General features: G+C 39.7%; 2 protein-coding genes across 14 annotated transcripts in view; both read right to left on the reverse strand.

Moving 5' to 3' along the window:
- LOC107207366 (E3 SUMO-protein ligase RanBP2) overlaps nucleotides 1-280 on the reverse strand; it is a 33602-nt gene extending 33322 nt beyond the window's left edge. Inside the window, exon 1 of one of the 3 annotated variants that reach the window (XR_004496620.1) lies at nucleotides 59-280. Coding sequence is in view for 2 of the 3 variants with exons in the window: in XM_015634305.3 (XP_015489791.1) it covers nucleotides 59-133 (75 nt within the window). In the remaining variant the exon portion in view is untranslated. The remainder of the gene's footprint in view (nucleotides 1-58) is intronic. The other 2 variants (XM_015634305.3, XM_015634315.3) reach the window with 2 other exon arrangements.
- Nucleotides 281-3800: 3520 nt separating this feature from the next.
- LIMS1 (LIM zinc finger domain containing 1) overlaps nucleotides 3801-14745 on the reverse strand; it is a 67144-nt gene continuing 56199 nt past the window's right edge. For 8 of the 11 annotated variants that reach the window (XM_015631620.3, XM_015631579.3, XM_015631604.3 and 5 more), the window contains 8 exons: nucleotides 12975-13095; nucleotides 11977-12126; nucleotides 10648-10798; nucleotides 9752-9844; nucleotides 8335-8383; nucleotides 6122-6197; nucleotides 5677-5868; nucleotides 3801-5282 (listed from right to left, as the gene is read on the reverse strand). In XM_015631620.3, the coding sequence (XP_015487106.1) occupies nucleotides 5721-5868; nucleotides 6122-6197; nucleotides 8335-8383; nucleotides 9752-9844; nucleotides 10648-10798; nucleotides 11977-12126; nucleotides 12975-13095 (788 nt within the window). In that variant the 3' untranslated portion in view covers nucleotides 3801-5282; nucleotides 5677-5720. The remainder of the gene's footprint in view (nucleotides 5283-5676; nucleotides 5869-6121; nucleotides 6198-8334; nucleotides 8384-9751; nucleotides 9845-10647; nucleotides 10799-11976; nucleotides 12127-12974; nucleotides 13096-14745) is intronic. The other 3 variants (XM_015631570.2, XM_015631556.2, XM_015631547.3) reach the window with 2 other exon arrangements.

The raw sequence follows: 14745 nt of genomic DNA on the forward strand, positions 1-14745 counted from the left end.
GAGCGGTCGCAGCGCCCCCCGGGCCCGGCGAGGGCGGGCAACGCGAGGCCGTGCTTACCTCTCTGGGGGACCGAGCCGCGGCCTGCAAGGAGGCGACGTAGCGCTCCACCTCGGGCTTCGTCCGCCTCATCATGGCGCTGCCGCGGCAGCGGGGGCTGCGCCCGGCCTCCGTCGCGGCTGGAACGCGCCTTCCCGGCCGGCCCAGCGGCCTTGGCCCGGCGCCGGCGGAGAGGAAGGCGGAGGGAAGGAGGGAGGAAGCGCAGGAGCGACGCGGCCGCCGCGCGTTACGCAAGTTCCCGCTCAGCCGTGCGGCGCGCGCAGCCCCAGCGCGTGCCCCGCTCCCGCCCCCATACCAACGGCCGGGGTGGGGCGGGGCCTGGCCGCGCCTGCGCATGCGCACCGGGAGGAGGGGAACAGGAATAGACACTTTCAAGGAAAATTGTGAGAAACCAAGTTTTAGCACTTTCTCACCTAAAACTACAATAAACACACCTCATAAGTATATAAAAATATATATGGCGATAATATATTTATCACCTAAATAATATACCATATATATATGCATATACACATATATATACCTATATATACATACGCACATGTGTGTATATGTATGTATACATATTTAGATAAAAAAATTTTACCTAAATCTAAGTAACAGTTCTGGCGCCCTCACCACAAGAAGGAGAGGCACGAAGTTGATAGGAGGAGCTATCCTCCTAGGAGCATCTCCCCTAGGAAGACAGGGTGAGGAAGCTGGAGCTGTGCAGCTTGGAGAAGGTTCTATGGAGATCTCATAGCAACCTGGCAGTATCTGAGGGGCCTACAGGGAAGCAGGACTTTGTCTGGAACTGTAGTGATAGGACAAGGAGTAATGGGTACAGTTTAAAGAGGGGCAATTTATGTTAGATACAAGGAAAAAATTCTTCACTGTGATGGTAGTGAACCACTGGCACAGGTTGCCCAGAGAGGTTGTGGGTGCTCCATCCCGGGAAGTTTTCAAGGCTGGGTTGGATAGATCTCTGAGCAATCTGGCCTAGTGGGAAGTGTTCCCCATGGCAGAGGCTTGGGACTAGACCTTTAAGGTCCTTTCCAACCTGTAATATTCTATGATTCTGTACTTTGTGGTTCAGAGCAACTGTAATTTTAATCTGTAAGCATAAGGGCCTTCTTACTGAGATCCAATGCTCTAGAAAATGAGTCTTCAAATATTTTAGCAGCTGTGGTGAGAAACCTTTCTGTCCAGGCACTGTGGACAGTATAATTGAACAATTAAGTTCTAAAACACAGCTAGGAACATGGAGTTAAACATGGACCAGCAACCCTCAAGGCAGGACAGATTTGCAAATTGTAGTTTTACAGGTTTGGTGGCTCGAGGATGAGCCCTGTGGTGAAATTCCTAGCAGGAAGCCTCAGATTCTACTCACCGGAATTAGCCATCTTTCCTGCCAGTTCAGATGCTTTGGTCAAAATGAGGCCACTGGGCCAACTCTCTGAAGAAGTGTAATTAAAAATTTCTCCAGTTCTCCATCTCAAACAACCCATTGACAGTCACTGGATTCCTGCTACACCTAAAATATACTGACAGCCTCACAGCTCTTACCCTCTTTGCAGGAAAAATAAGGAAATATAGCCAACTTTTTTTCTTTAAGACTAGCAACATCCAGGTAAGATCCTGACTAAAAGAATTAATCCTCTCTTTTATTCTTTTTTCTATTAATGGTGATTTATTTAGACATTGGATGCAATTCCACACACACACAAAAAAATCCTCGCTACTTTTTTATGGTGTGGCTGCAGCTGGGATTATTAATTATTATTAGCTGGGATTATCTGCACCTGCCAGTAAGTAACAGAGGTGTTGGTGCTGGTGCAGAGAAGAACATTGGAGTTTACTTGACTCACTGGAGAAGATTACCGCACTTCAGCTGAGGGGGAGGCATGAGAAATTGCCTTCATATAAAGCAGGTACTTTGGCACTGGTCACTGTCTCACCCATTGCTGTGGAAGTGACACCTCCTATGTTGTCACTGGTGGTCTCAGTGGTGGGCAGGATAGCACTGACTCGAGAGCTGTTCCTGCAACCTGAGTGTGCTCAGCACAGCTCGCTGCCTGTGCACTGGAAATGAGCACAGGACATGCCACTGCCAGCAGCAGAAAGGCTTTAGGCTCAGCTCTACCCCCTACAGCAATATCCACTGGGCTTTCTGGAGTGCTCCCCACTGTTAGCCTAACCAGCCTTTCTAAAGGAACCTCTCTTGCCCATGCATAATTAATTGATCCATGTAGCAGAAAGTGACAAAGTTTCTGAGGTATCCATTCCCAATTGCTAGGCTCACAGATTCTTTGATGGACCTTATAGAGGTCATAGGTAGAAAAATAGTACTGGGCTCTGCCTCTTTTAGGAAAGCATGTGCAGCTACATGAAATATTTGTAATACTTTGGGCCAGGAAGTGAGCTTCAACACCAGACGTGTAATTGTCCAGGCTGCCTAATTGCTAACTTGCTCCCCAGCTCTGCTTTGCAACTGCTTTTAACTAATCCTCCTAATGACAATGTCCAGGGGTATTATACCAATGACAGTTCATGCCAAAGACAGCTCCCAAGAGAGCAATATGGATTTGGGGAATTCTCCACTTGAGATAGGGCTCCAGTAATAATATTTTCACCACAAGGGTGATGAAGCACTGGATCACCCTATCCCCAAAGGCCTGTGAAATCTCCTTGCATGGTGATGTTCACAGTTTGGCCAAGAAAGACCTTCTGCACTGATGTAACTCTGAAGTTAGACCCACTCTGAGCAGATGGCTGGGCTAGCTAGTGGTCCCTCCCGACCAACATTTTTCCATTCTTCATCAGGCTTTGAACCCCCAAGTACCCTCAGATGCTTTAAGTGCTACATTGTGGGGTCTGACACACAGACTAGAGTTCATGAAACAGAAGATGCTGCCTTGGTGAACTGTAGCACAGTGATCACCATCAGGAACCTGGAAATGGAAAAATCCAGCCTGTGTCAGGCCCCAAGGGCCACCAGAGTGGAGAGGAAATCTGAGGCCACTGTGCTGCAGATGGATGTAACTCTGAGCAATGTGGATACGAGCCAGGTCTTGCCATTTAGCTTTGGGGCTAGTGACCCTTCTGTCTCTGAGCAGTAAGGCTGGGCACATAGAGGCTGAAGGAAAAGGTATACAGTCAGTGCAACATGAAAACCTTGAAGTCAGTTATAACTTCAGAAGGAAGCAAGAGTGTGGTCTACTGAATCCATGGCACAGTCTAGAATTCCAACAGAGCTGCTGTGCTAGTTAAGTAAACAATTTGTGAGGAATTTTAAGCTTTCATAGTCTTCAACAGGGTCAGGGACTACATTTATAAATGTTAACATTTATAAATGTTAACAGCATTCAATAATTATGTAGGATAAAATAGTCAAGGAACCTAGCAATAAACTGGAAGTTTGGCATGACAGTTTCATTACAGTGAAAACAGGAGAGAAAAATTTAACAGCAGGGTGTATGTTTTGCACTCAGACAAGATACTTTCTTTAAGAAAACCCAGTTACTGTGCTGATAATTCAGAAAATTCAGAAAATATCCAGAAAAATCAGGCTATTCTTTACCAAACAAACTGTGGTTTCTTTTATGAACTTTAGAACTACATACAGACATGCCTTTAGGAAAGGTATCTGTCTCCTTTAAATCAGGATAATAAGGAAGTTTTTACATAGTTACAGGTAAAAGCTCAGGGATCCAAGAGAGCCTTAGTGTTTTCCCACCCATCTTAAGCATTTATTTCAGAGAGGCAAGGTTTAATAACATGACCTTTATTGATGATACAGGAAAGCAGATGTTTTAAAGTAATACACTTTATCTGTTTAAGTCACTAATGTACAAAAATTAAAAAAACCCACAAAACAAAAAAAAACTTCGTACCATCAAGAAGACCTAAGTAGCTGCATTTTCTATAAGAAAGGGAAAAATAAAACAAATTTGCATGGACAGAACTCAATAGTATAAAACAATTAAATGTATGCTATAAAGAATTTTGATTATTTGTAAGCTCAGTCCTTGAGGATGGCTAAGGAAGTAGATCCTAGCAGGATCAAACCTTGCATATTTACACTCAGAGGTGTAAAAGTAATATTGCCAGTTAATTGAAATACGCGTTTTCAGTATTGTTCTGAAAATCTATGAAGTCTAGAAGCTAAATTTTAAATGCAGATGTTCACATTTCAAATAAAATACTTCTTGCATCCTGTATAATTAAGGCAAAGTATGCTATCTTTTGAAAATACCTTCTATATAGTTTTTGCATAAAAATATGAAATAAAATATAAAACTATATATATTTAATGGTATACTGTTATGTATGGTCCAGCAGAATAAGGCACAAAAAGTAAATAGAATGCAAAAGCATATATAGAAGATAATGTGTTATTTTAAGTGGAATATAGCAAAATTCAAGTAGTTATGAGTATGCTCATTTCCTGCAATAGGAATACATTTTTTTATATAAGTATCTCATGCTAAGCCTGATGTAGAAACATTCATCATGTAACCATAATCTATAATTTTTATAATTTTATGTATGTAATTTGTACAGTGGCTGTATTTAGAAATCTGATAGTTTTTAAACCATCTGAGACAAGGCTCCTTAATGCGACGACTTGGCCTGAAACCCAAGTGTGAATTTTTCCATGAGGCAAAGTATATGGTTTCCTGCCCAAATCACTTGAACTGGACAAGTTTTGTCTTGCATGCTTAATAAGAAGGTAAATATTTTCACTAACATAAATGACAATACACGTCCCTAAAGCTGGGCACATTTGTGAAGCTTGTTTTCACAGGTGGTGTTCACAAGCCAATTTTCTCTCTCTCAAAAGTTCCACAGAGAATTAGTGTACAGAATGGGCCACCTGCATCAGTACAATGGCATTATTGGTCAGAAACCTTTCAGGTGAGCTGGTATTTATTTTGAAAGTATGGTCTGTTTGTCAACAACTAAGCATACACATATAGAGAACAGAGAATCTTAATATACTTTGTGTTGACAGAAGGCACACATCAGCATTTGTTGTCTGACTGCAGCCTCCAAGCAGCAACTCCCCCTTCCCCTCCCAAGTAGTATCTAGAAGATTTTCATAAAGGAAGAGGGGAGCAGATGAAGTCTTTACTTCCTTCCCAAAGTTTCAGCTAATTTCTTCAGTCTTTTCTTCAGCTCTAGAGGAAACTTCTCATAACACTTTTTGCAGACAGGCTTCATATCAAACTCAACAAATTTATTCCTAAAACAACAAAGCAAAATAAACAGACAAAATTTTAGCAAATGATATAGTGAAAAAAAAAAAAGAATTTAAAAAAAAAATCTCCTATTAAATGTGCACAAGCAAAAAATTAACCCCCCAATTTAAACAAACACATTAAGCTACTTTTACAAGTTATATACACTGTAGGCAGTGATTACAATACCCTGTTGAGTAAGTTATGCAGATTTTACCCAAAAGCCCATATTTATTAAGTGTAATTTAGAAAGCCTTTCAAACCTGATTGTAGACTAAACATAAGATAATGGAAGAACAAGTTAGTACTTCGCGTTGCAGTTGCGTGAAAGATGTTTTGGTTTTGACAGCCGTAAGTTCATGCAAAAGTGCAAAAAAAACAAACATCCTTAGGACTAACCAAAGAAGAAAGGAGCTGAGATGGTGGTGAGAAGGAAAAGAAGTTTACAAACAGATTGGCTTTTTCTTTTTCTGCTTGTCTTTATCCTTTGCTTCACGTTCCCGTTTGGCAAGTCGTCGCTTAAATTCATCTGGCATTTTCTCATAACAGTGTTTGCAGACAGGTTTTAGATCAATTTCGACAAACTTATCCCTTTAGAGTTAAACAAGAAAAAATAAAGGATGGAAAAGGAGAAGAGTTAGGAAGACTAACTGAAGGAAGACCTGAAGAGACAGCTGAAAGAGATGGAAAGTACTAAGTGGAGAAAGCAGAAGAAAGAGGGACTTATTTCCTTGATGCTGCTTACATGTTTTTCATGTGGTAACAGCTAAACTATAGCAACATCTACACTTTGAAGAGAACCACTGATATGTGTCGAAGATATCACACTTATCCATACACTTACTTGAGGGTTAGCTTAGTGTTGCAAGTTGAACAAGCGAAACAGTTCACACACCATGCTTTATTCAGAGCAGACACAACTAGAGAGATGGGAAAAAAGAAATCATTAGTTTTACCAATAAAAAAAAAATATTATGAAAATTTAAAGCTCACATATTCATGAGGTGTGAAAAACGGTCATTGATTATTGTATCAAGCATTAAGGACTGTAACAATAACATGGCCTTGTAATGTTATGTTATGGCCATGACTGGTGAAGCGCATTTTAGAGTGTAATGAAGCAGGACTGTGAAGCATTGATACAGTTGTCTCTGAGGCAAGACCAGCTTAACCTATTTCTGCCTCCTATTTTTTGCTTCCACTTCATCTCATACCCAGCTGATCTCAGGAAATGCTTCTGTGAGGCCAAGTTCCAACTTAATCAAAAATGCTTCCAGCTGAAGAGCAATCCAGCAAAATTGTGTTTATATTTTCATTCAGTTTTATTTCTCAGATCCAGCTCAGACTGCACTGCAATCAGCAGTTGCACTTGCCCAGCAGAAGAAAATAATGTGAAGCCAGCAGCCAGACACTGCTGGTAAATCAGCAGTACCAAGGTGAAAAAAAATGAGACTCTTATTCTTTGCTTTGAAGAGAAAGTAACTATTTCCTAGTTGTTCTGTAGGTAAATCCATTTCCTGCTCTTTCTCTCTTTCAGTACAGCTTTCCAGTTTCCCTGTCAAAATTTTCTTAAGTTAGAGAATGCCGAAGAATATTTTTCTTATAATGTTTTTCTCACTCAATCTCTCCATGTTTTTCTCACAGTATTTTGTCAACAATAAGGAGAACCAAAGCATTGTCATGCAGAGGGTTTTTCCTGCTCTATGGGGCAAGCATGTCCACAGATACACAGTTATTCCACTGCTTTCCAGAATAATACTAGACAGGAGAAAGTCTTTCCCCCAAGTACTGCTCCCTCAGTAATGCAGTCATAGACAACCCTCTGAAAAACTGCTGCTGCTATTTGTTTCACCTGACAGAGAACAATACTGGATACCAAATTTGTGACATCTGAGTCAAAATTTGTGTGCAGAAATGAAAGAAGAAATGTAATTGAAGACATACACTGAAAATAAAGAAATTAGTGTGTATTATTTTCAGTTCAGAGACCAAAACTTAAAATATCGGTGTCAGACTATATGGTGAAAGGTTAGAATCATACAGAGATGTAGTTATCAGATAAGTTCCATTTCTGCTCATTCCAGTAGAATTTTCCTGAAAATGAGGACTCCTTCCTCTAAGGCATTTTGGATTGTCATTCTGTAGGCATAGTGCAGTCCAGAAAATGTAGGGAAAGCACATATACAGAATGTATGTTCTACATACTATGTCTATGTGTATGTTCTACTATGTCTATAGTTACCTGCCTATAAACTAACTTATGTCTCTTTTTGAATGTTAGAAGCTTTCTCCTACTATTTGCTAATACCTTTGGCTTAGATGAGGCTAACAGTATTTACTTTGGACAGGGTAAACAGGCACATAATGTCACATTACTTCAGGTAGAATAATTTGCTTTTGGCATTTTATCAGAGCTAATTATAAAAAAAAAAAACCCTCAAAGCCACCCCCTTCTCCCAAAAAACCCAATCAAACAATAACAAAACAAACAAATTATTTGTAGTTCTGCCTTTACAGGGCATATATTTCCAATTATGATCATTTCTGGTTTTGTGACATTATCATAAGCCTAGATTTTCAAAAGATGGGTGCTTGTGATAGGTAAATATCTCCAGGATTCAAACTGACATAATGGGAAGGGGGCATTTTAGAAAATTCCTAACTTTGCCCACCTATGTCTTTCAGGATCTAAATATTTTTTCAAATTTGGCTCATGATCCACAAACTCATTTGTGGAGATGTCTGTATGCTCCTTCTCAGCCTTGCATGTGTTCTTTTTGGAAGGTGGTCTGTCAGGAAGCCATTTCTGAGCATCTTCCAGCATCCCTGGCCTCTTCATGTGACTAAGGGGTGACGTGGCCATGGGGTGGTCTTCTATCATCATGAAATGATGTTGGGTTTTCCTACCATTTGGTCTCTGACTAATTTGCTCTAATTTAATTTCTGGTCAAGAGTACATCTGGTTTTGTGTTAATGAAAACTGGGCTGCTTCCCCCTTTCAATTTTAAAGAGAACTTCCATCAGAAAGGAACATTAAGAAAACAGAAAAGTGCTTACCATCTCCTTCAATCACACGGTTGCAATGGAAACAAACATCACCAAATAGCTGAAGAGGAAAGAGAAGTAATATTTTTTTAATATAATGATTTTATTGAGGGTAACTTATCAAACTAGCAAAATAACTATGTTTCAGCTGATGGGCACAATCACTTTCCTGTTTGTTCTAGTGAAATAAAGAGAATGCTGGCAAGACTGGTTTGGTTTTCCAAGTACATTTTGCATCATCTCATCACAAAAAGCCTTGATAATATTAAAGATGAAAACATTTATCTGCCTTTGATTCTCTTTAAGTATGATTTTGTTTTGTTTCAAGATTTCTCTAATCCTGAAGATTTGAAATCTTCAAAACAGCCGTTGGTGTCATATACATATTGTTACTAACCAGAAATGTAACATTTGGACTTATGTGCATGACTGAAACAATGTATTGCTGTAACTGTAAGAAAATTTTATCTTTATGAAAAAAAAATGAGAACTTCAGACAAAAACTATTCATTCTTTTTCCAAGCTATTTGTCCACAATAGAACAAGAGGTGCCATGTATTTTTTCTAACTGTGGGAAAAGACATCCACTCTCCATACAGCTCTTGTCTGGTGTATGGACTTAGCCCATCCCAGCTGCAACACGATTACTATGAATGCCACAGCATTTACAGTCTGCAAGTGTGCCAGCACCAATCATCTGCCCTTCATCACTAATGACCAATTAAGAATCCATCTGTAATTAGCAGATGCCATACAACTCCCAAGTGTAACCCCTTCTCGTGTATTTATGTAAGCAAGGGAGGTGAATGTGACAGGACACAGATGGCTTCCAAGGAACAATATGTCCGTGCATCGTGGGGCTGGACTCCCCGTCCAAGGGCATCTGGAGAGGGGTGGTACTGCCAAATGCAACTTCTACATAGATGCAAGTGGTCACTAGAGGGTGTCTTCTGACAAATTTAGTCTTGGAAGTCTTTATCAGCCTAATTACTGAGCAAGAGCACGTATCAACACACAGTGTCTTAAGAGCAGCAGCTGCAGGGAAACCCATGCCACTCACTGGGGCTTCCAAATGCAGTCAGTGAGTGGCAAATGTTCTTTAACTTCTTAGGAGAGATTAGGTGTCATTAGCTGCTCTGATCTACTGACACGTCAAAACCCCAAACAGCCCTACTTAAGTACCACTAAGCTTGAAGAACAATTTGATATTTATTGTCCTGACCAGCCTTTGTGAAATACCTGCAGTTTTCTTTTTTAATGCCACACAGATGAATAGGGAAACCTGTATAAATTAAACACAACAGAACATGCTAACTGCCATTAAACCCAGAGGTCCCTTTAAGAATGTCCATGGTTTTCCATCTCTATCTACTAAAACCAAATTCTGAGTTTACCAATTAATGCCATTTTTAAAAATATGCAACCTTACCTGATTGTAGTGGGTTTCACAATACGCCAAGCCTTTTCTCTCATAGTGACGATGACCCAGGAATGGCTTTTCACATTTTGCACAAACAAAATGCTACAAAGAAAATTACAGTACATTTTTTTTAATCTTTTGGAAGTAATGTTATTTTTTCTGGAAAGCAAACTAACCATGTCTACTACTTGAATGTGGCTGAAGTCTACTGAGCCATCTTGAAAAGCAGAGTTAAAAGTTTTGTTTCTACATTTAGACCATTAAAATGATATTTCTTTTAATGTCTTCAACATTTCAATCCTAAAGTTACAAAACAAAATCAAGCAATGAAATCTCATTTTTCATCAGTGAACAGAATTAAGAGCTATTAAAATAACTTGTAATATTATTATACCCTTGTAAAGAAAGCATTTCCTAGATGAGAATTTCAAAACAACAGAAGGAATAAATTGTTTATTAATTTATCTAATTAAAATAGATGTGGAACTAAGTCTTGTATGTGGCTTTGAAATATGAACTCTTAAATGAACTATTAAAGAAATATATACATGGCAGGTGACTGTGGAAGACCAAAGGGTATTGTCATGCTTATTGACATGGTTGCCACAGATTTGACTGCCTTTCCACATGTACTGCTTTGAGCTCTGAAATTTTCATTTGTAAGGGCCTTGCTGTGCTTCCTTTGGTTACTGATTTCAGTCAAAGCCCTCTGTAAGGTGGCAAATAACTCCTGTTTCACAGTGGAAGACCAGCCACAATAAGGTTGAAGAGGGATTTGGAGAAGGCATTTATAATCATTGCTGCAAACTTTGAGAATAGTTTCACTGAAATTGATCAGCAAAATCACAGATAAATATGCTAAGGTTTACATTTGTAAGAGAGATTGTCTAACATCTGATGTTTACCTCCACATGCCATTGTTTGCCCATGGCATTCACCACACGACCTTCAATTGGTCTCCTACATGCCCCACAGATGGGGACACCCATTTTGTCATGGCAGGGTAAGCAGTAGAGTTCTCCTTTCAGCTCACGAGCATCAGCAGTAAGTTCCTTCCTGTTCAGAAGTTAATGGATTGAGAGCATGAATAAAGGCACTCAAAAAGTGCCTTCTACTCTCAAGTGAAAAATGAAGTGAAAAAAATAAATTAGCATTTCCTTTAGAATTATATTTATACTACAGTATGCAGCAGCATCAAATTTAACACAGTTCAACACAGTTCAAGCCTGATCACAGTAAACTGAGGCTGCAAAGCGATGTGCACTGAGTCTCTCTGGAAACAGCTACCGAGCCATTGTCATTCTGCTTAAGCAGCACAAATGTGTGTGTGAAAGCTGCATATGTTTGGTTTATATTCTGGTACTTACCACCAGTGTATTTTAGATTTGCATAACCGCAACTGAAAATAAAATGTAGTCCTCTACACCTAGTTATATTTTCTTTATATCAAACTTCAGAGAAAGAGAACTACAGACCCACATGAACTAGACTTACTCATTTCCCACTGCAGAATCTTACAAACTCTACCTTTTAGTAATTTGTATGATTAGATACTGGGAACAGCTAAACCATAAAAGTGACCATAATCACAAATACTCTCAACTGGTTGCCACTGATATAACACAACATACTGTTATTCAAATCAGCCTTTGCTATGGCACTGAAATAGTAACTTCCTTTGCAGCAGAAATAAACAAGTAAGAATCCATGCTATGTCCTACAATGTTCCATGCTCATCCTACATCTCTGCATCAGTGCAGGATGTAGAAATGTGCAATTTCATGTGCTGCGGTTGCAGAAGATGATAAAATGAGATGGAAGAAGGCTTCTAAAAAAGGCAGGCTTTAAAAAGAGAGAACAACGTTTGGATGCTGTTGAACTTAACAAAACCACAGGCAAGATAGCAATTCAAGCAACAAAAGACAACCACTTCTCTTCCCCTCCTAGTAGAATAGTGAGCTATCATTTCACTACTATAGAAATGGTATCTGTGTCAATACTTTGTATTTTGTAAGGTACTGCCTTGTCCTGCAGAGTCCAATCTTTCTTTAGACCCCAGCAGGTCAGCTGTTGCTTGAACCCCACCATGCCAAAAGCAGTAAGTAACACACATCTGGCCACAAGATATCCCAACCCCACCCCCTCTTATTAGTTGTTGGGCAAGTTTTCACTTTAAATCGGTGAAGCAAATAATCCCAGCATTTTCCTGTTTCCCTTTGCAGCACTCAGGTTACCCGCAGTTTGCACAGTTGAAATGATCAGGGTGATAAGGATCATTTTTGAATATGAGAGGCTGTTCATCAATAATGGCATGACACTTCTGGCAAATGTACTTTCCCAGGCCTCTGGCTTTTTCCCTGTTATGGCAAGGACGGCAGAGGTGTCTGAAACAGCACAAAAAAAGAGAGGTAAGTATTGCTACAAGGTACTACAGTGCAAAAGATAAACAAAAAATCTTTCAGAAACTCATTTCAATCAGCTCTTTTTCAAGTCTTGTTAAAACAACTTCATTTCTAAGGCAAACAAAGTTCAAAGCACCAAAATGATTGCCCAAGTTCAGGGTGATCATTTAATTTTCTGTCACCACAGGAATACCATTTCTTCAGCTCAGCTGAGTTAAAGCTGTTTTGAAACACAGAAAACAAAGTTTCTTATAGATTCTCATTGATGAATGTTTTACTTTCAAAATCTTAAACGTTTAGATTGGAAGCTGTATGAACACTTCTGTAGATAATTCTGTATATAGCATTATACTTAAGAAGACAGTGGCCATATAACCCACTTGTAAAATAGTCTTTTGATCATAGCTGGCAAAAATAGCCTACTCTGTGAAGGGTCCTACTGAACATTAAGCAATTATTAATAAATATGGTGCCAAACTAGACCAAAATTGGAAAAACAAGTTGGAAAAAGAAACTAAACATTTTTATTAAAAAAAGGATAATGCTTCTGTATCTGAATGTTTTCTCTCTTATTCCATATAACAATGAACCCAAAAGGTCACTGGGTAAAGAAAATATTTGCCATGAAACTTGGTGTTGAAGAAGACAAAATGTTAATATTTTAAAATACCCATTCTTCATTTTGTGATGCACGATTAGATTTCTTATCACAGCAAATACTTCAAGTTGCTCCATCCGAGCTGGAAAGCTTCAGGAAAAAAAACCTCTCAGTCCCACTATTAGGTCATTTAATTTATGATCAGTAAGCAAAAGGAAGGGTGGAGATTTACCTGCCAGCATTCTTGACAAATCCAATATCAGCCAATACTACTTGGCAGATATCACAGCAGAAGCACTCTGGATGCCAGCTATTGTTCATGGCTTTAATAACACGACCAATAATGAACTCACCTGTAAGAAACACAACATCAGGATGTAAAATACCATACTAGACAAACTTCAAAGTTTGTCAAATGAGTCACTACAATGACTACAATCACCATTCCTTTCCTTGCCCCAAAATCTTGTAGGACACATTGCTTTCAATATTGCAATTCTGATTCCAAACCCTGGAATTTGGATTTGTTTGTTTGTTGTATTTTGTTATTGGTCAGAAGAAAACATCTTTGCTAGTGGAGGACCTTCTGCTCTTTATATACAAGTCCTTCTACATGCACACTCCACCTTCTCTCTGCAGTAATCCCTTTTTGGTCCCTTCACTGGTTTTACTTATTTGTTCTCAAGCTGTTACGAAATTTATGGAGTACTTCATATAATATGGGCTTTCTTATCTCCAAATCATCTTTCTCCTTCATTTCTTTAAGAGTATGACAATTTTAACTTGTCATGTACATAGCAGGGGGTTTCTACTCCACTAGGACCAAGCCTTGAAGGTACTCTATACTCAAGGCACAACAGAACTAAGCTTGGGTGACTGTGGACCTCCTGCAAAAACACTCGTATGGAGTCCAAATGCAAAGGTGCAGTGAAGCTGCAGAACAGTCCAAAACACACAAATTCTGACCTACCACAAGGAGTCCTGTTTCATATGGCATTAAAAGAATAGTGTGACAACTAGTGTTTTGCATGCACAGTGTGACTGAACTGCACAGACAGTGGAGTGATGTCCATCACAGGTGAATTAGCTAAGCTAAGCTGATGGACAGTGTAGCCAGGGGCTCTGAGCAGTGCAAAATGTGTTGGGGGCTCAGCTTCACAGTGCTGTCAGAGGCTGAGTGCTGGCTTTGGAGATCAACTCCAAGAGCTGCCAAAGGGGAGTGATCAAGCAGTGTGGATGATAACATCCAGCATGGGACTCTGTAGCATTCCCATGAAGTCATGGCTTTTCAAAAACAAAATCTGATGGACTCCAGACGTGTCAAGAATGCTCAAGGCCTCATAGCTGACAATAGCCCCATTGACTTTGTGTTTATTAAGTACAAGCAGTGGAAAAGCCCAGCTCTGGGCAGGACCTTGATAAGGTTTTAAGGGAGCTGGCAATACCCAGGAGAGAGGATAGGAGAAGGTGGAGCTGTGCCAACTGGACAAGAGAAACTGGAGATAGGCATTATAACTCCTCACAAATTGCCACCAACTCATTTTTTCCTCTTCTCCTGCTTGTTCACATCTGCAGCCTTAAATTCATAGTTCCATAACATCTGCTTCCTTTTCCCTTGGTGCTCAATGCATCCCTCCACAAGAGGAAAGGCCTCACTGAGGTAAATTAAAGCTTTAACACCTTGCCAAAGGTGCCAAAGAAACACATGGGTTTCCTTCCAGAGCAGTGTAGGAAATAGTCAAATAATGACTTCATAGATCTGGCCCCAAAAAATGTGTCACACACAGGGGAAAAAGAAAACATGCAAGTGATTACAGCGCAGCAGACGCACAAGCATTTACATCAACAGTGGCAAATAAAGAGCAGCCCTCAGTATCACATAGGATGCATTTAGACACTGAAGCCTGAAAGGTATTTGGTTCAAAAAAATCAGTGGGGGCCCAGCTTGATTATAACACTAGATGATAAATACTGTCTTAGCTTCCGTGAAGGAGAAGGACAGT

Source organism: Parus major, chromosome 1 (genome assembly GCF_001522545.3).
Source record: "Parus major isolate Abel chromosome 1, Parus_major1.1, whole genome shotgun sequence".
NCBI classification, from domain to species: Eukaryota; Metazoa; Chordata; class Aves; order Passeriformes; family Paridae; genus Parus; species Parus major.